The 24698-nt window shown below is 36.8% G+C and overlaps 1 protein-coding gene across 2 annotated transcripts; it reads left to right on the plus strand.

Moving 5' to 3' along the window:
• Nucleotides 1-515: 515 nt before the first annotated feature.
• Nucleotides 516-24698, plus strand: CD86 (CD86 molecule). 2 transcript variants are annotated; one of them, XM_051985391.1, is made up of 7 exons: nt 516-741; nt 2890-2948; nt 10579-10917; nt 11743-12054; nt 16100-16225; nt 24035-24080; nt 24498-24698. In XM_051985391.1, exons 1-7 carry the CDS (start codon nt 737-739, stop codon nt 24553-24555), a joined length of 945 nt encoding a protein of 314 aa, XP_051841351.1. In that variant the 5' UTR covers nt 516-736; the 3' UTR covers nt 24556-24698. The 2 variants fall into 2 exon arrangements, with proteins under 2 accessions (XP_051841351.1, XP_051841350.1); XM_051985390.1 differs by having other exon boundaries at nt 518-741; nt 10576-10917.

Genomic DNA, 24698 nt, shown 5'->3' on the forward strand with positions numbered 1-24698 from the left:
GTTCTCCTGGTTTGCTCTTTTCATTTAGCAACAATTCATGTAGGTCTTTCCAGACTTTTTTGAAATCAGTCTATTCATTGTTTCTTATAAAACAATAATATTCCATTACCTTCATATACCCTGACCTACTCAGCCATTCTCCAAATGATGGACATGCAGTCAATTTCCAGTTCCTTGCCACTACAAAAAGAACTATTACAAACATATTTGCATATATGGGTCCTTTTCCCTTTTTTATGATCTTTTTTTGGGATACAGACTCAATAGTGAGACTGCTTGGATCAAAGAGTTTGCACAGTTTGATAGCCCTCTGGTCCCAGTTTCAGATTGCCCTCCAGAATGGTTGGATCAATTCACAACACCACCAATTATGCATTAGTGTTCCAGTTTTCCCACATCTCCTCTAACATTTACCATTATCTTTTCCTGTCATCTTAGTAAATTGGAGAGGTATTAGGTGGTACCTCAGAGTTGTCTTAATTCGATTTTTTTTTTTTTTTTAGCACTTACCTTTCATTGTTTTCAGGAAGATGATATAATGTATTTAAAGTGCTTGGAAAACTTTAAAGTGCTATGTAAGCTTATTTATTATGAGGATTATTTTATTGTTTTAGCTTTCATCTCTGAGCAGGTGTTTCTTTTGTACTGAAGCAGACAGCTCTTCATGGATTTCTATTGGATGAAAAAGTTCTTCATTTGGTCTGAACCTAGTTAAATTGATTCTTGGATAAGCAACATGGGGTAAGTCTCCTTTCTGTACTTTTCTGATCTTTTCAGTTTGGTAGGACCCTCCAGCAATTGTGCTTGGTTGACAGAACCTTTAAATACCCCAAATCACCTCCATGCAACAATGAGGTATCAGAAGAGTACTTTATTAAAACAACATAATAACAATGATAAAAGAGAGATAAAGTAATGGTATCTCTGATACAACTTATCTGTAAGACCATGAACAAGGCATTTGAATTCTTAAGTATTCTAAACAACTCTTAAGTTATAAATAAGCTACCAATCTGTACGGTTGGAGGAAGTTTCCATACTGAATTATCTAAATTGATAAAAAAAAACAGATTAAGGTATTCCCACAATCCCCAATCATTATCATTATAGACTAACAGACTGATTTTAGTATTGGCAAAGACTCAAAACTAGTGGACTTGGCTGGTATTGAACATGAACTCCCTCAATAACATCACTGAAAAAACTGTCATCTTCTGTTCTTTTATCTCTCTTTTATCATTGTTATTAAGTGTTTATTTATTAGTTTTGAATCAGCAGCGTTTCTACTGGGTTTATATCCCAAAGAGATCTTAAAGTAGGGAAAGGAACCCACATATGCAAAAATGTTTGTGGCATCCCTTTTTGTAGTGACAAAAAACTGGAAACTGAGTGGATGCCCATCAGTTGGAGAATGGCTGGATAAGTTATGGTATATGAATGTTATGGAGTATTATTGTTCTGTAAGAAATGATCAACAGTATGATTTCAGAGAGGCTTGGAGAGACTTACATGAATTGATGCTAAGTGAAATGAGCAGAACCAGGAGATCAGAACCACGGCAACAACAAGATTATATGATGATCAGTTCTGATGGATGTGGCTCTCTTCAACAATGAGATGATTCAAACTACTTCCAATGATCTTGTGATGAAGCTAGCCATATCTGTACCCAGAAAGAAGAGTATCGGAACTGAATGTAGTTTGCAACATAGCATTTTCACTCTATTTATTGTTGTTTGCTTGCATTTTATTTTATTTTTTTCTTTTGATCTGATTTTTTTTTTAGCAATGAGCCTTGCAAAACCTTCTGTTCCAACTTTTCCCCTCCTCCCCACCCCCTCCCCTAGATGGCAGGTAGACCAATATATGTTAAATATGTTAGTATATGTTAAATACATTATATGTATACATATCCATACAGTTATTTTGCTGCACAAGAAAAATTGGACTTTTTTCTTAGGGAGTTGATTAATAGCTTGTTCTATTTCTTTTTCTAAAATCGTACTATTTAAGCAATTTACTTCCTCCTCTGTTAATCTGAGCAGCCTATCTTTTTTGAAGGTAGTCATCCATTTCAGTTAGGTTATCAAGTTTATTGGCATAAAGTTGGGCAAAGTAACTCCTAATTATTGCTCTAATTTCCTCTTCACTGGTGGAAAGTTCTCCCTTTTCATTTTTAAGACTAACAATTTGATTTTCCTCTTTCTTTTTTTCTAATCAAATTTACCAAAGGTTTATCTATTTTTTTTTCATAAAACCAATTCTTAGTTTTATTTATTAATTCAATAGTTTTTTATTTTTAATTTTATTAATTTTCCCTTTTAATTTTAGAATTTCAAGTTTAGTATTTGATTGGGGGTTTTTAATTTGCTCTTTTTCTAGCTTTTTAAGTTGCAAGCCCAATTCATTGATCTTCTCTTTCTCTATTTTATTCAAGTAAGCCTAAATAAAAAGATTTAATAGTGATGGGAAGTATATACTCCCAAAAGTACTACTAAAATGGCTATGAGTTTATAATGCTCTCTTTGGCCTTTACTTAGTTCAGTCAAGTGAACTCAATAAGAACCAAATGAGCAGGTCTAATTTTTAATTATTTTCTTTCTTTTTTATTTATTTAAAACTAAATACAAAAGAAGAAAAGACAAAATAGAAAAAGAAAGACAGAAAAAGGGGGTAAATATTGTCATGTGTCCATTAGAACAACACCAGGGAAAAGTCAAAATATATAACAATAAATTTCCATATTCAAGAAAGTATAGTAAAGATTATATATTCATGACTGTCCATCTTTCCTTTTCTCCAAGCACCCTTTTTTCATTTTTTAAACATAGATAAAGACTCAATGTTTAATTTTTGATTGATTTTCATTTTTCCTTTCTCTAATGACAGTACTATGGGCTGTGAAAACATTTTGCTGATGATGTTCATGCTTTCAGATATGCTTTCAGGTAAGAACATGCTAACATTCTAAATTTTTTGCCACCATTTCACTGACTCCTTCAAATCTGGGTATTATAAACCTCTCACTTCTTGCCAAGACATAGACACTGAATTGATGCCTTATTCATCTGAGATTGCTTTTGATAGCCCTAATGTAGTATCATATGCAAATAGTTGTTTTTCAAATTTTTTTCTTTTTTTTAATTTGTTTTTTTTTCAATGAACAAAAATGGATTTTTCTTTCTCTCCACTTCCCTCCCTATACTGAAAAAAAATCTGAACCCTTATAATAATATATATATATATATAAGTAAACAAAACAAATTCCTTCCTTGGCTGTGTCTAAAACATATATTCTCTAGCCTAAATGTGGAAGTAGGCAAATGGATATTAACCAAGGGGATTATGATGATGACAGTGGTGGCGATGATGATGATAATGATGATTGATGATGTTGATAATGATATTTATTGATTTGGTCCAGGTATTTCATCCTATGACACATCTAAGTTTGCAGATATAAGTTTAAACATTCCTCAAAATTTCTCTACAATTTTTACTTCTTTCTCCCTAATTAGATTAGTCAGTCAACAGTCAGTCAGCAAGCATTAATTGAACACTTACTATGTGCCAAACACTGGGACTATAACAAAACAGTCCCTGCCCTCAAGAAACTTAAAATCTTCACCTTTCCCCCAATAGCATTATTATATGTAAGGATAATTTCCAACATTCATTTCTGTAAGATTTTGAGTCCTAATTTTTTCTCCTACATCTCTTCCCTCCTCTCTTCCCAAGACAATAAGCAATCCAATATGGTTGATTGGTTGGTTGGTTGTTGTCCTTTGTTCTCAAAGAAAACCAAAATGACATCACTGTTAGAGCTGAATTGCAGTCTGATTATGGCTGATTAGACCAATACGAGGTCAGAATGCTCTGCCACAGGCCAGACACATATATAAACAGTCTCTATGAACAATTGTGATGGCTTCTTTAATTTTGCTCATCACATGTTTTTCTACTTTGCTTGTAAAACACAGTCCCTTTTCTGATGAGGGCACATCACACTGATGAGTGACCCTATGCCAGTGTCTCCCATGTCATATAATTAATTCTAAAGTTGTTAAGAGAGACCTCGAAAGCATCCTTGTTTCACTTTTTCTGACCACCTTGCAAAAATGTGAGTTTATATTCATTGGTGAACATATGGAAATGTGTTCAACATGATTATACATGCACCATGCTGGGAAACTGAACTGCTCCCATTTTAATTATCTCATCAGAATCCTGAAGATTCTGAAGGATAAGATACCAGACACTGAGGTGCTTTCTCTCTCTCTCTTTTTTAAAATAGCCTTTTATTTACAAGTTATATGCATGGGTAATTTTTCAGCATTGACAATTGCCAAACCTTTTGTTCCAACTTTTCCCCTCCTTCCCCCCACTTCCTCCCCTAGATGGCAGGATGACCAGTAGATGTTAAATATATTAAAGTATAAATTAGATACACAATAAGTATACATGACCAAACCGTTATTTTGCTGTACAAAAAGAATTGGACTCTGAAATATTGTACAATTAGCCTGTGTAGGAAATCCAAAATGTCGGCAGGCAAAAATATCGGGATTGGGAATTCAACGTAATAGTTCATAGTCATCTTCTAGAGTTCTTTCACTGGGTGTAGCTGGTTCAGTTCATTATTGCTCCATTAGAACTGATTTGGTTCATCTCATTGTTGAAGAGGGCCACGTCCATTAGAATTGATCATCATATAGTATTGTTGTTGAAGTATATAATGATCTCCTGGTCCTGCTCATTTCACTCAGCATCAGTTCGTCTAAGTCTCTCCAGGCCTTTCTGAAATCCTCCTGCTGGTCATTTCTTATCGAACAATAATATTCCATAATATTCATATACCACAATTTATTCAGCCATTCTCTAATTGATGGGCAAACACTCAGGTTCCAGTTTCTGGCCACTACAAAGAGACCTGCCACAAACATTTTTTTTTTAATAACTTTTTATTGATAGAATGCATGCCAGGGTAATTTTTTACAGCATTATCCCTTGCTTTCACTTTTGTTCCAATTTTTCCCCTCCCTCTCTCTACCCCTTCCCCCAGATGGCAAGAGTCCTTTACATGTTGAATGGGTTACAGTATATACTAGATACAATATATGTGTTCAGAACCGAACAGTTTTCTTGTTGCACAGGGAGAATTGAATTCAGAAGGTATAAATAACCCGGGAAGAAAAACAAAAATGCAAGCAGTTTATATTCATTTCCCAGTGTTCTTTCTTTGGGTATAGCTGCTTCTGTCCATCTTTGATCAATTAAGGTTCTCTTTATCAAAGAGGTCCACTTCCATCAGAATACATCCTCAAACAGTATCGTTGTTGAGGTATATAATGATCTCCTGGTTCTGCTCATTTCACTCAGCATCAGTTCATGTAAGTCTCGCCAGTCCTCTCTGTATTCATCCTGCTGGTCATTCCTTACAGAACAATAATATTCCATAACATTCATATACCACAATTTACTCAACCATTCTCCAATTGATAGACATCCTTTCATTTTCCAGCTTCTAGCCACTACAAACAGGGCTGCCACAAACAATTTTGCACATACAGGTCCCTTTCCCTAAGGAAGGATTTTTTTTTTTTTTTTTTTAAAGCAGAGGTGTTTCTGGATTGTGGACAGGTAAAAGCTTTTAGTTTTCCCAAATTCAGAGAACACAGCTATTCTCTCTGGAAGAATACTGCTCTAACAGTTCAAGACCCAATGTGGTTCTGAGTGTTGAGAGTCTTGGGGTTCCATTTGATCACCAATGAAGATGTCCAGTTTTTTTGGGTTCCATTTGATCAGGGAACCAAATGATAAAGTCTAGATTTCGGGGACCAAAATGAGATTAGGGTTTCTGGTTGTCAGGGAGTTAAACAGTAAGGTTTAGTGGCAGGTTCAGGGTTCAGGGAACCAAATGGAGAGGTTTGGCTCCCCTGCAACCCCCTTGGGATTTGGCACAAGAATAAGAAAGTTTTGGGGATGCAGAGGTTCTCTGCAAAAGAATTTATAAACCCAAAAACCTAGATTGATAAAAGAGGTTTAATTATAGGAATTGGGAAGTAAGGTTAGAAATCCTAACATAGAGGCACAAAGTCTGGCTAGGAAATAGGTGAGGGTAAAGAGAGGATGGCACTGGAAAAAGTATTCCAGTGGACAAGAGGCCCTTGGCATAGCAAGCATGGCATAGCTGGCATGTTTAGAACCTCTGCAAAGAGGGGGTTTTAGATTGGCTCTTTTATGAGCCTTGGCTACAAGCTGGGAGTTGCTCTTGATAGGGCTGAGTACAGCTTGAATTGAATTAAATGGAAGATCTTCATTTGAATAGGGTTAGAATTCTTTACAACCAGTCCCACCTAGATAAACCATTTTATCTGATTCCCCGGGAAGGTCTCTCATTGAGGCAGAGTTGAAGATTTTCTCTTTCTAGGATTTTTAGAGTTTCAGGGTCCCCTCTTCAAGCTCAAGCCTTGGGTATCTGTATTTGGATGCTAGGTGGACTGGCGGCACAATCCTGCCTGCAAGCCTGACCCCAAGGTCCCAATGACTTGAATTCTGAGGTGAGCACCACAGACACACCTGAAACTGAGATGGATAAATGAGACCGAACAGAAATCAATAATCCTAGACCAAGAGAAACTTTAGGAGTCACAAGGACCAACTGGGGAAGAAAGGCCTTCCTCTTCAATCACTTTAGGTCAAGATGCCCACATTATAAATGAACTATGATTGTCATCTCTGGACTGAACTGTGAGCTAGAAAGAGAGGGCCTGCATCCTTTTAGTCAGTTTTAAAATTTTGGCTTCTCTAAATAGAGCCAGTCAGGTTACCCCCACCCACATAGTCACATAGTAAGGGACATAGTTCCTCCAAATTACAGGATTTGGGCAAGCCCTGTTACATGCAAAACAGATGCATATTGATTTAGGGGAGGGAAGCATTCTAAAAAGGCCTGTTGAAAGAGACAGCCCTTGAGCTCAGGTGTTTCCAAGAGGCAGGGGTGAAGGAGAATATTCCAAGTTTTGGGTGGGGTGGGATTGGGACAGCCCATACAAATGCAAAGCGATGGAAGGTTAGATGTTGTATTTAGGAAATAGCAAATAGGTCAATTTATTTGGATTTTAGAGTATTTAGGTAGTAGTAGTAGGGGGGTAAGTAATGCACAATAAATGTAGAAAAGAAAAGGTGAAGGCAAATTGTGAAGGGCTTCCCATGTTGACTAACATAGTTACTTAGTCAACTTAACATAGGTTACTAGTCAACTAACATGCAAACTCTCCCCAGTAATCTCAAACTCATACAATATGCTAGTGAATTAGAACTCTGGTTTAATACTCTCTTCAATACTTTCTTCATCCTTAGTAGTTTCTAAAAAAAAAAAACAAAAACAAACCAGACTGTAGGAACAGACTCTATTTGCTTCAGCAAGATTGAGCAGCCTATTATCAGTGACTTGTTGGAACACTTTTGTCAACTTTCATAAAACAAAAATCTTAGGGATCTTTTGGAGGGATTTCTACTTCTCTTTGTTAACATCCCCCACTTAGCAAATTTAAGAAAAATTCTAAATGGCATCCAATATAACTAGACTGACTATTTATATAGCTGCCATTTTTAGAGAACAAATAAAAGAACCTTTAGTTTCTGTTTAGGACAATATTGACTTCAAAACAATCAGAGACTCAGGGTAAGAAAAAGCAAAAAGGGGGTTATTATGATCTCCTAAGAAAGAGCATCTACCATATGATAAGTATTTGTCAGTAAAAGTAGTACAACATTAAAACTACAAAACATAAGATTAAATAGCCTGAATAAAAAGCCACCCCTTTCCCCCAACCCTGGCCTGGCCGTTTCTTCTATTATATGGGAGAGTCCTGTATTACATTCTAATAGTGGAAATCTATCCCAGAATTAAAAGAATAAATTGCCTCTAAAAAAAAGGTATTTAAGTGCTAATTAAGAGGTGGTAGGAAACAGGAGAGGAGGAACACCTGCAACGTTTTTAGCTATAACTCTAATTGTTATTGTAAAGTCTCAAGTCACAATTATGGCATAGTTTAAGGCTCTATTCCCATAAGAGTGTCTTCACTCAATTTATTCCATGTAGTCCTATTAGTCTCACAGATTTCCCAATATAACTCCTGATTCAATTCAAAAGTTGTTTCTAAGTGCCTATAGTGTTCCAGGCACTGAGTTTACAGACAAAACAAAGGAACCATCTTTTTGCTGAAGGTTCTTGTGTTATGGAGAGATTGAACATGTATTTAAATAAGCCAAGCTTAACAACAAGTTAAATTTAAAATAATTTAATGGGGAAAGAGTGCTAATAACTTGGGAGTTGAGGATGGGGTAAGAGTGGGGATTAGGAAGTCTCATTTAGAAAGTGGAAATTGAGCTATGCTTTGAAGGAAGCCAGGGATTCCACAAAAGGAAACTGAGGTGGGAGAGGGTCTTTCAAATATGGCTGACAACTTGTACATGCAAAAGCTCAGAGTAAAAAAGTCAACTTTTATAGTTAGAGGGAACATGATTTTCCCATTGCTCTGTCTTTCAAAGATTTGGCTTTACATTGATGCTCCATGGAATTGGTGAAAAAAGCATAGTTTTTTGTAGCTTCCATCTTTTGTAACTCCCATCTTCCCTGGGGTCAGGGACAGAAGTTACTCTTCTCAGAGGGGAGCTCCAGATGTGGAGTATCCAATGTCTCCATCATTCTCTCTCTCTCTCTCTCTCTCTCTCTCTCTCTCTCTCTCTCTCTCTCTCTCTCTCTCTCTCTCTTTCTTTCTCTCTTTCTCTCTCTCTCCTCTCTCTCTCTCCCTCTCTCCTCTCCTTTTCTCTCTCCCTCTCTCTCTCTCTCCTTACCTCCCTCTCTTCTTTCCCCTTCCTCCTTCTTCCTTTTCTCCCTCCCTCTCTCCCTCTCTCCTTCCCTCTCGCTGTCTCTATTTTTCTTTCTAGCTCTCTCTTTTCTCCTCCCCCTTCTCTCCCCTTCCCTCCCTCTCTCTGTCTCTTCCTCTAATTGTGTTTCCCTCTCCCTCCTTTCTCCTTTTTTCTCCTTCCCTCTATCCCTGCTTCCTTCCCTCCTTTTCTCCCTCTCCTTTTCTCCCTCTCCCTCTCCCTCCCTCCTCTCTCTCCCCCTCTCTTTCTCTCTCTCGGTCTGTCTGTCTCTGTCTCTGTCTCTGTCTGTCTCTGTCTCTGTCTGTCTCTCTGTCTCTGTCTGTCTGTCTGTCTGTCTCTTTCTTTCTCTCTCCCTACTCTCCACAGCATTTAGCTGTTCCATGACTTGTTGGTAAAACAATTGTTCTGGTTCACTGGTAGTGCCTTCTTGCCCCATCTCATTTTGATATTTAAGTCTTTGACTTTGAGCTCTACTCTTAGTTTTGGCTTTTCTGTATTTTGTCATTGTTCTTTCTCCCCATGCCTTTTTCTTCCCCAGTAGAGCTGGTAGTAAGTCATTTCCTGGTTTAAGCTTGGATTTGCACTTCTTTCCACTTTCCCCCTTTAAAAAAAAGTTTTAAATAATTATGTGATAATTGTAAACTATGGGGTTTTTTTGTTTGTTTTGTTTGTTTATTATAAAAACAGGACAACAATTTGCAGTAATTTAGGCTAAGTGGTCTTAATGCCCATAAAGCACTGGGGTAAAGATAGACAAGGTTGTTCTTTTCTACTGTTCTGGTATTTGTTAACCCAGATGATTAATGATCAATGATTGGGTAAAACACTTGACTATCTGCTATGATATGTGAATCATTCCCCTGTACTTGCCTCAGATTGTTAACCCAAATCCTCTGTCCAGTTGCAATAAAGAAATTCCTCCTACACAAAACTCACCCAAACCTGGTGGTTATAAATGACCCCAGAAATTTCACTATCATATTTGGATCTTGATTAGGAATGTTACTCCTCTCCCCTCCCTCTATCAGGCATCCATAACCTGTTCTCAGCCAAACTCATTTTAGGATGTATAATTTTGATACTCAAATCCCAATTTCTAATAGGTTTCCTTTCTAACACAACTCCCTCCTCTTTGTGCTGGCTGAGTTTCTTGCATTTGTAAGAATGAACCTCTTATCTGTTTATATTGCCATGTAGTGTATGTGGAGATTTTTTTTGGACTTCAAAAAATAATAAAATTCTTGTTTGTATCAGCTTTCCAAGGGCCAATTTCTTATAAATTCCCCAAACCTAGCTCTTTGCTTTAACCAGACCTTTGAAGCCAAATAAAGCAAACTACTAATTAAGAGTTTCTGATTGCAGTTCATAGCCCTCCCTCCTCCTCCTCTCTTCTTAGCTCCTAAGGCCTTTTTAGCAAGAACTATGCTCAGGGTTGATCTTAGCATCCCCTGCAAAGGCAGCTGAAATGAGTACCATATTAAGCAGCTCCACACATTTTCCCGCTCTCTGCTGACCCCACATGGGCATTTTGTTTCAGCACAACTTTACCTATACAGCCATTTAAACCCTGTTGTACAGGTATCATTTATTTATACTGACACTGGTAAGGCAGGATTATATATTTATTGTGGATAAATGAAAGTGAATTTTCTTTTTCCTTTTTTGTCTCTTCCAATTTAGTAGTGTCTGCCACAGAAATAAAAATCGAGGCATTTTTCAATAAGACCGCAAAGCTGCCGTGTAATTTCAAGAATCCTCAAAACAGCAGCCCGGAAGAATTGGTTATATTTTGGCAAGGTCACAAAGACGATGTTCTGTATGAATTCTATCGTGGAAAAGAGAACCTGATGTATGTTCATTCCAACTACATTAATCGAACCAAGTTAAACCCAAATACTTGGATTTTACAGCTCCAGAATGTTCAGATTATGGATCAGGGCATGTATACATGCTTTGTCCAACATTATGGGTCCAAAGGACCAGTTGTCATCCATCAATTTTCTTTTCAGCTGTCTGTCCTTGGTAAGTAGTCACTTATGGTTCTTGAGTACTACCTGGTAAGCCTTATAAAAGCAAAGCAGAGCAATCTCTGAAAAGTCCACTGCAGGTGTATTCAAAGATTCAATTAAATAAAAAATCCATGGTGCTTTTTACTACTTGATGTGCAAAATCACTGAGAACAATCAAAGAAACAAAAGCAATCATGGATAAATATAATACACAGATAGTTTTTAAAATCCTCACTTTGGTCAATAGGACAGTTCATGACAACTTAGCTTGGGGTGATCCTTTATGGTCTTTGAACCCCTTTTGGAGCATAAAGGACATTACAAACATTTCTAAGGATCTCCAGGAAATGACAGATATTATAAGTTCCTAGGACTTAAGGACTGTAAGAGTAAGCATTTAGAACTGGAAGGGGGCAGCTATGTGACAAAGTATATAGAGAACAATGGATCTGGAGTCAGGAAGACATTTTCTGAGTTCAAATTTCCATTCCTGAAAAAAAGGACTGAGCAAAGAGAGGTTATTGGAAATCTGATGATCACAGTTTGGAAGCTGGAAAGGATCTTAGAGATAATTTTTCCAAATGACATAACTGAAGCCTGGGTCACATAGGTAATAAATACTAGAGCTAGAATTTGAACCCATGTCTTCTGCCATTTAATCCATAACTTTGGTCATGGCAACATCAGTTACATTCCAAGTTATCCTAAGAATATCTATCCTCCTTTCTCTGTGGCCAAGGACCATTCCCTCACCCCATTCCCCACCCTTAATTCTAGCTGAATCTAGGTTTGAAATGAAAGGAAAAGAAGATGTTAATATCTCAATTCTGTTTTCTAGCCCCTTTCAGTAAACCCGAAATAATACAACTGGACAACAAAACTGCAGAAATTGGAGATGTATTGAACTTTTCCTGTTCTGCTAACCAAGGCTATCCAAAGCCTCAGAAGATGTATTGGAAAATAGAAACTAAAAATTCAACCAAGTATCTTGGAGATATGTATGTGTTCCAAGATAATACCAACCAACTCTACAATGTTACCACTATCTTGTCTTTGCTCATTAATGATACTTCTCCCTGGATAAATATCACCTGCTTGATACAGACACAGGAGTCAATGGAACCCCTTGCCTCTGAGACTATGCACTTAAGTAAGATTCCTTATACAGTTCATATTATAAATGGGTAGTAAACACACATTTAAATTAAGATTATGGGTCTCAAGTCCTGAAATAAATCAAAGTCATGGGTTGAAGGATAAAATGTCTTTAATTGAGATTATTGGGCAACAAACCTGCCACCTTGGGGATATCCCATGAGTGAAGAGCATAATTGATTGCCCAACCAAGAGATCATGAAAGATGTTTTATATTTTTAGGAGGGGAGAGAAGAGGAGGAGGTATGAGGTAGCAAGGTCTGGTCCTGGAACCCCAATGGTTCTTGGCAATCTAGGCAAGGGAAATTACTTTATTCTGCCTGTTTTGCCCTTCGTGCCATAAATCCCAATAGAAGGGGGCAAAGTCATTAGAAACTGAAGTCCAGCTTAAGCTACATTCCTTTACAAGGTTAAGTTTCTGGGGAACTTAGGACATAATTCAGCTTTAAGCATAGGAACATAAAGACATAACTGAAATTCTGACAATACTAGAAATTGTTAAAGGAGTTAGTGGCGAGTAACATTTGGTATTAACAATTTTCTGTTATTATATTAACAATTACATTAACAATTTTCTCTCATGAGTAAAAAGCCAGGCATATCAGTGCAAACAATTCAACTCAGCTTATCTTAATAAATATTTATTAAGTACTTGTGATATGCTGGGTATTGGAGGCTACAAAACTGAAACAACAAATAGTCCCAGATCTACACAAGCTTACAATTGAATAAGAGAAACAGGTTGAACTTAAGATGGAAATCCAGATGGAGATATCTATTCATGGGCATTTGGAAATAGAACTTTGGATCTCTGGATATAAATTTTGGGTGAAGATATAACTTGGGAGTCATCTGAAGAGAAATGATCATTGAAGCCATAGGAATAAATAGGATTTCCAATAGAGAATACCAAGAAAAAAGAAAAGAGTAACAATGGGTACCTTGAGAAGTCCCCATGCTTAGGCTAAAAAAAAAAAAAAGGAACAGTTAGATAAGAAAGAAAATCAGTGGAGAATAGTTTCACAAAAACCAAGAAAAGAATGAGTGTTGTCTCAGAAAGGAGGGCGTAATCAACAATGTCAAATTTTCAAAAAAGTAAAAGAGGACTCAAAACAAGATCAGATTTTCTTTTTTTTTCTTTTCAATTTTTATTTTTTTATTAATTTCTCTTTTGATTTATTATTTTTTCTATAATTTTCTACTTTAATTTTTAATTTCTCCTTTGATTTTGAAAATTTTTAATTTGGTATTTAATTAATTTTTAATTTGTTCTTTTTCTAACTTTTAAAGTTTTTTTTTATACTAATAGCCTTTTATTTTTCAAAATACATGAAAAGATAGTTTTCAGCATTCACCCTTGCAAAACCTTGTGTTCCAAAATTTTCTCCTTTCCTATCCTTCTCCTCTCTCCTCTAGATACCAAGTAATCCAATATAGGTTAAACATGTGCAATTCTTCTAAATATAATTCCATAATATGTGGGTTCTTTTCTTTTTTTTTTTTTTTTTAATGATCTCTTTAGGATATAGATCCTCTAGAGACACTGATGAATCAAAGGGGATGCACAGGTTGATATCCTTTTGGGCATAGTCCCAAATTACTCTCCACATTGGTTGGATCAGTGGAATTTTCCATAAATGAAGAGGAAATTAGAGCAATGCTTAGGAGTTCTTATGCCAAATTGTATGCCAATAAATTTGGTAATCTAGGTGAAATGGATGAATATTTACAAAATTGCCCAGATTAACAAAGGGAGAAAAAATTACTTAAATAAACCCATTTTACTTTATTTATCTATTTGTCTATTCATTTATCTACTTATTTATTTATCTATTCATCTATTTATTTATCTGCTTATTTATTTATTTATCTATTCATCTATTCATTCATTTATTTATTTTTGCTGAGGCAATTGGGGTTAAGTAACTTGCCCAGGGTCACATAGCTAGGAAGTATTAAGTGTCTGAACCAAGATTTGAACTCAGGCCCTATCTAGTGTGCCACTTAGGTGCCCCAAATAATCCCATTTTAGAATTAGAATTAGAATTTGAACAAGCTATTAATCAACTTCCTGAGAAAAAATCTCCAGGGCCAAATGGATTTACATGTGAATTCTACCAACATTTAAACAACAATTAATTCCAATACTGTACAAAATATTTGGAAGAATAGGGAAAGAAGGAGTTCTACCAAAGTCCTTTTATGACATAGATATGGTACCGATCTGTAAACCAGGTAGAGTTAAAACAGAGAAAGAAAATTATAGACTAATTTCCCTAATGAATATTGATGCAAAATTTTAAATAACATATTAGCAAAGATATTACAGCAAGTTATCCTCAGGATAATATACCATAATCAAGTAGGATTTATATCAGGAATGCAGAGCTGGTTCAATATCAGGAAAACTATTAGCATAATTGATAGTATCAATAACCAAACTAACAATCACAATTAGTTCTTACCAAGTTATTTGGTTAGATAACATGGTAAAGATAGCTAATATAAAATATTCTCCTAAGAAACCTGGTTCACTTCCCACAAAAACATACAGAATTCATAGGAAGAGGAGGTTTAAATTTACCATGACTGAGGCATATGTGGAAGAAATATGTGTGACAAAATTAACTCACATCACCTGCTTTGGAAGTTCTTCTCTCTGTGTAGAGACCTCATATAGCACTCTTATTCTCAATAATCCTTATTCTCAAAGAGAACCAAGGACATCACAGGTGATATCTTAACTTTCTGTGAATTGGATTTAAGTGAGACAGAGCTGCACAAATTTATCCAGCCTTATGGATGAGATAGGCTTGAATCAAATCTTGAAAAATTATAGGATTTATATGGAGAGTACAAATGGGATAAAGGAGGGGAAATGATGAATGGAATAGTGTTTTAAAAAATGGTGCAGTTCCAATGATCTCATGATGAAGAGAGCCATCTACATCTAGAAAGAGGACTGTGGGAACTGAGTATGGTTCACAACATAGCATTTTCACTCTTTTTGTTGTTGTTTGCTTGCATCTTATTTTCTTTCTCATTTTTTTTCCTGGTTTGATTTGATTTTTCTTATGCAGAAAGATAATTGTATAAATATGTATGCATATATTGGATTTAACATATACTTTTACCATGTTTAACTAATATTGGACTACTTGCTATCTAAGGGAGAAGGTGGGGGAAGTGGGGGTATTGGAACACAAGGTTTTGCAAGGATTAATGTCAAAGAATTATCCATGCATATGTTTTGAAAAATCAAAAGTTTTAATAAAAAAAATTTAAAATGGCATCAGATGAGAAGGCTTAGATTTATTTAGTAGTGAGTATACCAACCTGGTTGGAGATAAAAATTCATGTCAAAAAAAAAAAAAAAAAGGAATAGGATAAGGGTCAGACTGTGATGATCTTACCTCCCAAGGCAAGAAGTTTAAAATTTAATTTATAAACGAAAGAGAGCTGTTAGAGTTTGAGGAGCAGATATGTAACATTTAAGAGGATAAATCATTTGGTGGCATATAGAATGAGACGGTACTAGAAGCTGAGAGAACAGATCGAAGACTGTTGAGGTTATAAGGTATGGAAAAAGATGGTGGCAGAGGGAATGAATATAGGGAGATGAATTTGGGGAATTTTTAGGACTTAGTGACTGAATATGGGGACTGGAAGAGGTAGGAGAAGGAGAGAAAAAAATCCAAAATGACTTACGACTCTTGCAATTATGTGGTATGCAATTATGATACAAGAATTCTATTCTTAGATGAATGTCTTCATGATCTCTTCAAGTCTTAGGAATTTACTTGTGCCCACACTTTCATGTATGGCTAAAAATGATCAAGTTTCAAAGAAAGTGAGGCAAGAGTTACTGCTGCTGCTGCTGGGATGATATACCATGACCCCTGGGACTTTACATGTCGGTGTTACTGTTTCTGGCCCTGAGGGTATCGGCAGTAAAGGGGAGATGAATACAATAAGAAGCAAACTACAGAAGTTTTAGGAATTACTTGCTTGACTGAATCCCTGTGATGATTTCCTTACAGAGACACAACCAAAAGAAAACCCAGATAGCAGTTTCCTGATTCCTGGACTAGTAATAGCAGGTGCCATAAGTGCGGTTCTGTGTATCTTCATATTAATTGGGAGAAATGCCTGCTGTGCTACAAGAGGTAAATGATTCAAACCTATTCAACCCACCGCTTGCCTATTTGCTTTTTTCCTGCAATGTGGTACACTTTATGCATACTCGTTCAGTCATATCTAACTCTTCATAACTCCATTTGGGAGTTTTCTTGGTAAAAATACTGCAGTGGTTTGCCTTTTCCTTTTCCAACTCATTTTTACAGATAAGGAAACTGAGGCAAACAGGACTAAGTGACTTGCCCAGGGTCACAATAACTAGTGTCAAAATTCCCTCAAGGAGCAACTTCAATACAGAAGAAGTCTATGGGACTGGATAACATTCATAGCTACTCAAGCCCTCATGCTCCAAAACAAAATGAGGTTTTTTTGGTTTGTTTTTTATGCCTGGTATTTTCAAGCAATACAAGGACACTTTCAAGGTCTCTCTTAAGAACTTTAGAATTGATTGTATGACTTGAGACACACTGTCACAAGACCACCCAGCATGGCGTGCCCTCATCAGAGAAGGCACTATTCTCCATGAGCAAAGCAGAATTGAATTAGTCCAGAAATGTGAGATACACAGTTAGAGAAGCACCCGAAAAGTTCATAGGGTCTATTTGTGTCCAACCTGTGGCAGAGAATTTCAAGATTGTATTGATCTGATCAGCCACAGTAAGACACACTGTACCTCAATTCTAACATAGTGAGGTCATTTTGGTCCTCTTGGAGAATAAAGGACAACCGTTAAATCCAAGGCTCAAGGAAGATCCCCAAGGAGAAGGCCAAGACTTCTTTAAATTGATTTTCCTTTTTTTCCCCATTAAATAGTATTTTATTTTTCTAATTACATGGAAAGATAGCTTTCAACATTCATTTTTGTAAGATTTTGACTTCCAAATTTTCTTTCCTGCCTCCCTCCCTTACTTCTTCTCTCCCAAAACAGCAAGCAATCTGACATAGCTAATACACATACAATCATTTTAAACGTATTTCAAGTAAATTGATTTTCCTAAAGTATAGCTTTGATCATGTCACCACTATCTCCATTCAGTACATTACAGTGGCTTTCTGTTGCCTCCAGGATCAAACACAAAATCCTCTTTTTATCTTTTAAAGTCCTTCATAGCCTGTTCCTTTCTATACTCATTTTTTAAAGCCATGTCTGACTCTTTATGACCCCATTTAGTGTCTTCTTCAGTACTGGAATGATTTGCCATTTCCTTTTCCAACACATTTTACAGAAGAGGAGGCAGAGGCAAATTGGGTTAAATGACTCGTCCAGGATCACATAGTTATTTAGTGACTGAGGCAGGATTTGAATTCAGGAAGAGGAGTTTTCTTGATTTTAGGTTCAGAGCTCTATCCACTTCTCTATGTAGCTTCCCTTTGGTTCCTCCCTACCTTTCCTTTTTATACCTTACTCCCTCACCTCTGCAATCCAGTTACATTGCCCTCCTTGACACAGCATTCTACCTCCTTGGGCATTTTTTTTCTGGCTGGAATCCTCTCTTCCTCATTTCCACCATCTGTATCCCATGGCTTCCTTCAAATTCCAGTTAAAATCCTATCTTCTGGAGCAAAACATCTTAAATTGTTTGTGGCAGCCCTATATGGGGTCACATAACTGATGTGGGGATTGTGAAAAATTTGGCAACAGTAAAAGGTATCAAAAATTCCACCATGATGTCAATATAAATATAGTCTAGCTTCCTGTAATGATGTTTATAAAAGGCCCTAATAGACAACCTGTTTCGTGAGGAATCCCAGGCTATGGGAGTATGGGGGAAGAAAAGACACAGAGAGATTCTCTTGTCCAACCCTTGCATTTTTGTAGTGGAAAAACTCGGGATCAGAGAGAATAGATGGTAGAGCCAGGGAACCCAGATGTCTAAAATCTTTACCATGAGGCCATCCTGCTTCCTAGGAGGCTGGACTCTTCAACCTGATGCCCATAGATCAAAGGTTATGACTGATATGTAAAGACATTCATGAAGGTCAAAGTTGAAAGGACTTACTTAAACTCGGACAGTAGGATCATTTACTTCACATGGCATTCTAAACCAACTAGCTCCAAATCACCCTACATTTCTCCTTTTACTTCTGAAGTATTATTTTATCCTATTCCTCTCCTACTCTACACCCCCACCATTTTTCCTATTACCTGCAAGTATATTAGATTTTCCACAGACTTCTCTTAAGGTTTATTCCAGCATCTTTGAAATAGGCAGAGAGAGCAGGAATTTAAAAACAAAAAAGTTCCCCCCCACATACATCTCCTAGGCAGGGAGTTACCTGGAAACCTAAAAATATCTAATAATAGTTTAAAAATTAGTCTTTTTTTCTTGTCATAAGCCTTCTGTTCCCAGTCACATGTGTATTTATTTAACTAATGGATGGTGTCTTCATTAATGGCTATAGGTCATCAAAGCAGGATGCTATCAAATAGGGAAAGTTCTGATGTTGCTGGCCATTTAGGGGAATGTAGGTCAATCACACAATAAGATCCAGATACTCTAATCCTTAGCAACAGAAAGAACAAGATGGTGTCATACAACATTTAAATTCTCTGAGTTGGGAAATATTGTTTCTTAGAGTGCTCTGGGGACTTAATTGATGAATCCTTTAAACATGGGATTCTAGTAAGTGAAAGATAATTCTGTATGCAGATAAACACATACAAGCAAGCAAACACCCACTGACCAAGAAATATCCTAGCATTGTAGAAGTATACTTAGTTTGGAGCCAAAAGGTCTAAGTTCACATCATCATCATCTATGCTTATTATTTGCTTCAATTATAAAATGAGGACGTTGGATGAGTTTATTCTCTGATATTCTTTCCAGCAGTAAATCTCTGATCTCATGTTCTGTGACACTCTTCTCCTAACAGGAAGGAGCCTTAAAGGTCATCCTGTCTCAGCCAGTTTTTACCACTCCTGACAGGTGGTCATTCATTCAATCACTGCTGGATTCCTCACATTCTGTACTGCCTCTTGAAGCAGGTCTTCTCCAGATTTGACTATTCTCATTGTTAAAAGGGTCTTTCTTCTATTGAATTGAAATTGGTCTTCAAGACCCTTATTTCCAAATTTCTCCTGTTAACCTGAGTTTTATCTTCTGGAACAATGGAGGAAAATTATGGGGTCATACATTTGGAGTTGGAAGGGTTTCAGGAGCCATCTTGTCCTATTTATAGATGAGAAAATACAGTCTAGTGCATTAAATCCATGGATGTAACAATTATGTCTTTCCTAAGTCTTCTTGTCTCTAAGCTAAATTCATCTAGTCTCTCATAGTCAGACCCCTATTCAAATTTTTTGAATTGAGGACCAAAGTCTAAACATGTTCTTACTAGTGGAGACAACAAGCCCATTTGTTTGTTGTGCTCCAGTAGTCTCCACAGTGGGATCAGTTCCCTCCTAGGGAGTCACAATCTCATCCAAAAGAGTATGTGATCGACTAAGCAGAGAACGAAAAGGGCTTGTCTTCAACCCAAACATATACTACCTTTATTCCTCATTACTCCCCCCAACACGCTGCTGTGCAAGCTCCCAGCTTCCTCCCTTCTTAGATAGCTGTCAATCTCCTAACCACCATTCGGACATTCATGGCAGTAATACCACAGGCTTCATTTTGAAAATATACTTGCCTCCCCCATCATATTTATTTTCCTCTTCCTCTTCCTCCTCTTCCTCCTCCTCCTCCTCTTCCTTTCCCCCTTCCTCTTCCTCCTCCTTTTCCTTTCTCCCCTTCCTCCTCCTTCCTCCTCTTCCTCCTCCTCCTCTTCCTTTCCCCCCCTTCCTCTTTTTCTTCCTCCTCCTTTTTCTTTCTCTCCTTCCTCTTCCTCTTCCTCCTCCTCCTGCTCCTCTTTCTCCTCCTCAGAGGATGGTACTCTTTAGGTACTTTGGGTGAGACAGAGTGAGTCCAACAAGATGAGATGGTTTGTGATCTTCGCTGCAGATGTCATTCCATTATCCACAGACACCCCCACCTCATTCCTGCCAAATACACCCCTCTTCCAGACTTCCTAATTACTTTTGAAGACACCAGTCCCTCCAGTCGCACAGGCTCACAACCTCAGTGTGATCCTTAGCTGCTCACTCTCCTCATTCCACATACCCAAATTTTAAGTTAAATCTTGTTCATTCTATTTCTACATCACTAGCGTATTCCTTATATTTTATTGTTGGAGCAGCTAAGTGGTGCAATGGATAGAGTGTCCTTCCTGGAGTCAGGGAGCCTCATCTTCCTAAATTCAAATCTAGTATCAGGTACTAGTGAGATGGCTTTGGGCACATCAATCCTATTTCCCTCAGTTTCCTCATCTGTAAAATGAGCTGGAGAAGGAAATTAAAAAAAAAAAAACACTCAAGTGTATTTGCTGAGAAAACACCAAATAGGGTCACAAAAAGTCACACACAGTTGAAAATGACTGAACAATGAGAAACTGAATTATTCTTGCTGCTCTGTTTCTCTACTCTCTAATCCCTCCTTCACATAATTGCCAAAGTGACTTTTCCTAAAGCACAATTATGACTAGTTCACTCTCCTACTCAATAAACTCCAGTGACTCCTCTTAACTTTAGGCTCAAATATTATTTCATTTTTATCTCATCTTTTAAAATGTTCATTTAATGTTGTTTTTATAATACACAAAATGGTGGAAAATATTAGTAAATATGTATAACTTATGAATAAGTAAATATACAGATTTTTGAGAACACGTGATCAAAATGTTTTACTGATAAAGATGTATAATCAAAAAAATTCTGGAGACCAATGCTTCATTTGTCAAATACCTTAGTTAAATCATTAACAAGTTAAAATGCAGAGAGAGTTTTCTCTTCAGGGACCTCAGGAGAGGTCATTGATTCACCTAAGTGGTTGTAATGGTAGGATAATAGAATTAGAAACATAGAGCTAGAAAAGGTAGATCCTTCAGAGTTAGCCCAAAGGTCCATGGGCAGATCCCTTTGCAGGAATTTTTCACTAGTCGGGGTTCAGTATAGTTATGGGATATAGAAAAGTCTCACCTCCCAATTCTCCCCACTGAAAGAACAGGGAGGTTCTTTCTGTGGCCTGGGGACAAAGTGCCCCATTTCTCAGTAGGGTTATTGCCAAGGTTAGTGTTAGTGATTTGACCTGTTTTAAAAATTTGTTTAGAGAGCTACTTTCAACCACTTGCCTAGTCAACTAATTGTAAAAGGTAAGGCTGTTTCTATTTAATTAATTCAGTTAAAGCTAAAGGGAATTTCTTAATGTTAAATGAGTTACTTAGCTGAAACTAACACCTCTATCTCCTGGAAATCATATTTCTCCTAAAGCTCACCTATATTATTTTATACCTGGGCAAATAACTGAAACTTTCTGATCCTCACTTTCATTAGCTATAAAATGAGGGGATTGAACTAGATGGCTCCTAAGGTCCCCTTCTAGCTCCAAATCTATGATCCAGAGGTTTTGTTAGACTCAGCAGTCATACAGACCTCTTGACTATTAATGTGGCCAACTAAGACACCCAGATCTTATTTGCATAAACTGCTTCCAAACTATCTTTTCCTCAATCTAGAGTTGTTACTTAATTAGTCAAAAGGCATTTATTAAGCAACTGCAGTGTGTCAGGCACTGTGCTAAGGGCTGGTTGGGGCACTGGATTAAGAAAAAGGCAAACTGTAAATATAAGACTTGTGATTCTATCAGAGGCAGTTAGGTGGTACGGTAGCAGGAGTCAAGAAGGCTTGAGTTTAAATTTAACTTCAGACATTTAATTAATTGTGTGACTCTAGACAAATCATTTAACCTACCTGCCTTAGTTTCCTCAACTATGTAATGGGGATAATAGTAATTTCCCAGGATTTTTGTGAGGCTCAAATGAAACAATGCTTGTAAAACACTAAGCATAGTGTCTAGAACATACTAAGTATTTAATAAATGGTTCCTTCCTTCCTTCCTTCCTTCCTTCCTTCCTTCCTTCCTTCCTTCCTTCCTTCCTTCCTTCCTTCCTTCCTTCCTTCCTTCCTTTCTTCCTCTCTCCCTCCCTCCCTCCTTTCAGTATTAACTATTTCTCAAGGATTCATCACTTAGTATCTACCTCAGCACAACACCTGGCTATCTTACTTTTTTTTTTTCATTTTTGCTACATTGACAACTCACTTTTCCCACTCACATGTGTCCATAGTGATGCCTTTTATGCCACTGCATGTGTTAATTTTATTTCCTCCCTTCACCACCTCACTTAATTTCATTGTGTTGGTTTTGGCTTAGCATTCTAGCCTGTGAAGGTTGTTTTAAATCATAATTTTGTCATTCATCACATTCATTTTGTATAATTTGCTCATTGGATAAGCATCCCCTCTATGACTCATTCATGTGATTGATTTAAAAGAATGTCCAACAGACACAGCTGTTATGTTAGAAAATTAAAAGCAAATTGAAGATAATGGCTTGAGCATGATCAATTTATTGGTTAGGCTAGCAATATCCAATAAATGGGTTCACTGACCTCTCGATGACCAAAGACCACAAGACAGGGTTTACCATCGTTTTGGGAAGTACTAAAAGAGATTTACAAAAGTGAGGAAAACAATGCAATTGGTTACAGAGAAGACAGCATTATGGGAATGAGGACAACACGATTTGTTGGAAATCGGGAATGAAGGCTAGTAATAACTCCTTTCTTCCCTTCTGTGATTAAGAAATGTTCAAGATTAGAGATGGTGGACCAGACATTTGGAATAACAGATCTGACATCCTTGAAAGACAGTTTAGCTAAGTGAAGTGAGCAGAGGCAGGAGATCATTGTACATGGCAACAGAAAGATTATAAGATGATCAATTCAGCAATGAGATGATTCAGGCCAGTTCCAATAATCTTGTGATGAAGAGAGCCATCTACACCCAGAGAGAGGACTATAGGAATAATATTTTCACTTTTTTTGTTGTTTGCTTGCATTTAATTTTTTCTCATCTTTTTCCTTTTTGATTGGATTCTTCTTGTTCAGCAAGATAATTATGGAAATATATATGTATATATGTAGAAGAATTGCACACGTTTAATATACTTGCAGTGTAGGGGAGGGAGTGTAGAAGGAAGGGAAAAATTTGGAACACAAGGTTTTGCAAGGGTGATTGTTGAAAATTGCCTGCGCATATATTTTGAAAATAAAAAGGTTTAATTAAAAAAAAAAAGAAAAAAGAAAAAAAGATAGTATCATAGGATCATAAAACTAAAACTGGTAGGGACCTTGCAGAAGAGGAAATGAGACTCGGGAAAGTTAAATAATTACTTACTTGTCCAAGATCACACAGGTAAGTAAATATAAAAGAAGGTCCAGTTTTCTTTCCATTGTACCACACCTTTCTTATCCTGTCCTTTCTCCCCACCCTCCTATACGAAATCCTACAGCACATATATTCCAAATACTGAGACTGACCTGGCTCCTCATTCCTGCTATAGGCCATAAGATTTAAATCTGGAAGGAATCTTAGAAATCATTTAATACAACTACCTAAGTTTACAGCTGAGGAAAATAAGCCCTAGAGAAAGGGAACATGCCTTTCCCAAGATGCCACAGGTAGTAGGGAGCAGAACCAGGATTTAAATCCAGTCTCTTTGCCTACAAATCAGGGTGTCAAAGATTTAGAACTCCTGGGAGGGACCATCTGATCTAACCCTTTCATTTTATAGAGGAGAACATCAGGTCAAGAAAAATCAGTGATTGGTCCAGGGTCATACAATGATCCCTGTTCTTATACTCTGGCCATACAGCTTCTACAGGTCTTGGAAGTTATGTTTCTCTCCTGTTTTCCTATAGCAAGTTTCTTCTCTAAAGTTCTGATTTGTATCTTATTCCAGAAGCTCCCAATGTGAAAGCAGAAAATACTGAACATCCTAAAGAAAGGTGAGTGCTCTGACCACATAGCAAGTGTCATAAAACACAAAATAGCTTTAGAAAAAGAAATAGAAGTTTGAAGGACAGAGGGGCCTAAGGAATGATCTATTTCCATCCTGTCCTTGCTCCTTCTTTAAAATTTTTTTTTTTTTTTTTTTTTTTTGGTGAGGTGATTGGGGTTAAGTGACTTGCTAGGGTCACACAGGTAGTAAGTGTTAAATGTAACTCCAGAGCAGGTGCTTTATCTACTGCACCATCTAGCTGCCCTCCTGCCTCCTTTTTTTTTTTTTTAAACCACCTCTAGCAATACCCATTTCTCCATTCACCTTTACTATTTCCCCATGCACCTCTGGCCCCATCCCTGAGGACTTGAAAGAAGGTAGTTTAGGTATGATCTTCATCATTTTCTTACTTTCATTTTCCCAGAGATGAAGCTTTGGAACCAATGAACCATGGATCATGTGAAAAGACAGAAGACAGATGATATCTACTTTTATATTCTTTTTAAAATGTTATTTTAAACATAAATATAAAATAAATGAAAAAAATCACTATATAACAAAACATAAAAAATTCAAACAATAATAACGAATTCTCATTTTAGGAAAGCCTATATAATAAATATAA

Source organism: Antechinus flavipes, chromosome 3 (genome assembly GCF_016432865.1).
Source record: "Antechinus flavipes isolate AdamAnt ecotype Samford, QLD, Australia chromosome 3, AdamAnt_v2, whole genome shotgun sequence".
NCBI lineage: Eukaryota > Metazoa > Chordata > Mammalia > Dasyuromorphia > Dasyuridae > Antechinus > Antechinus flavipes.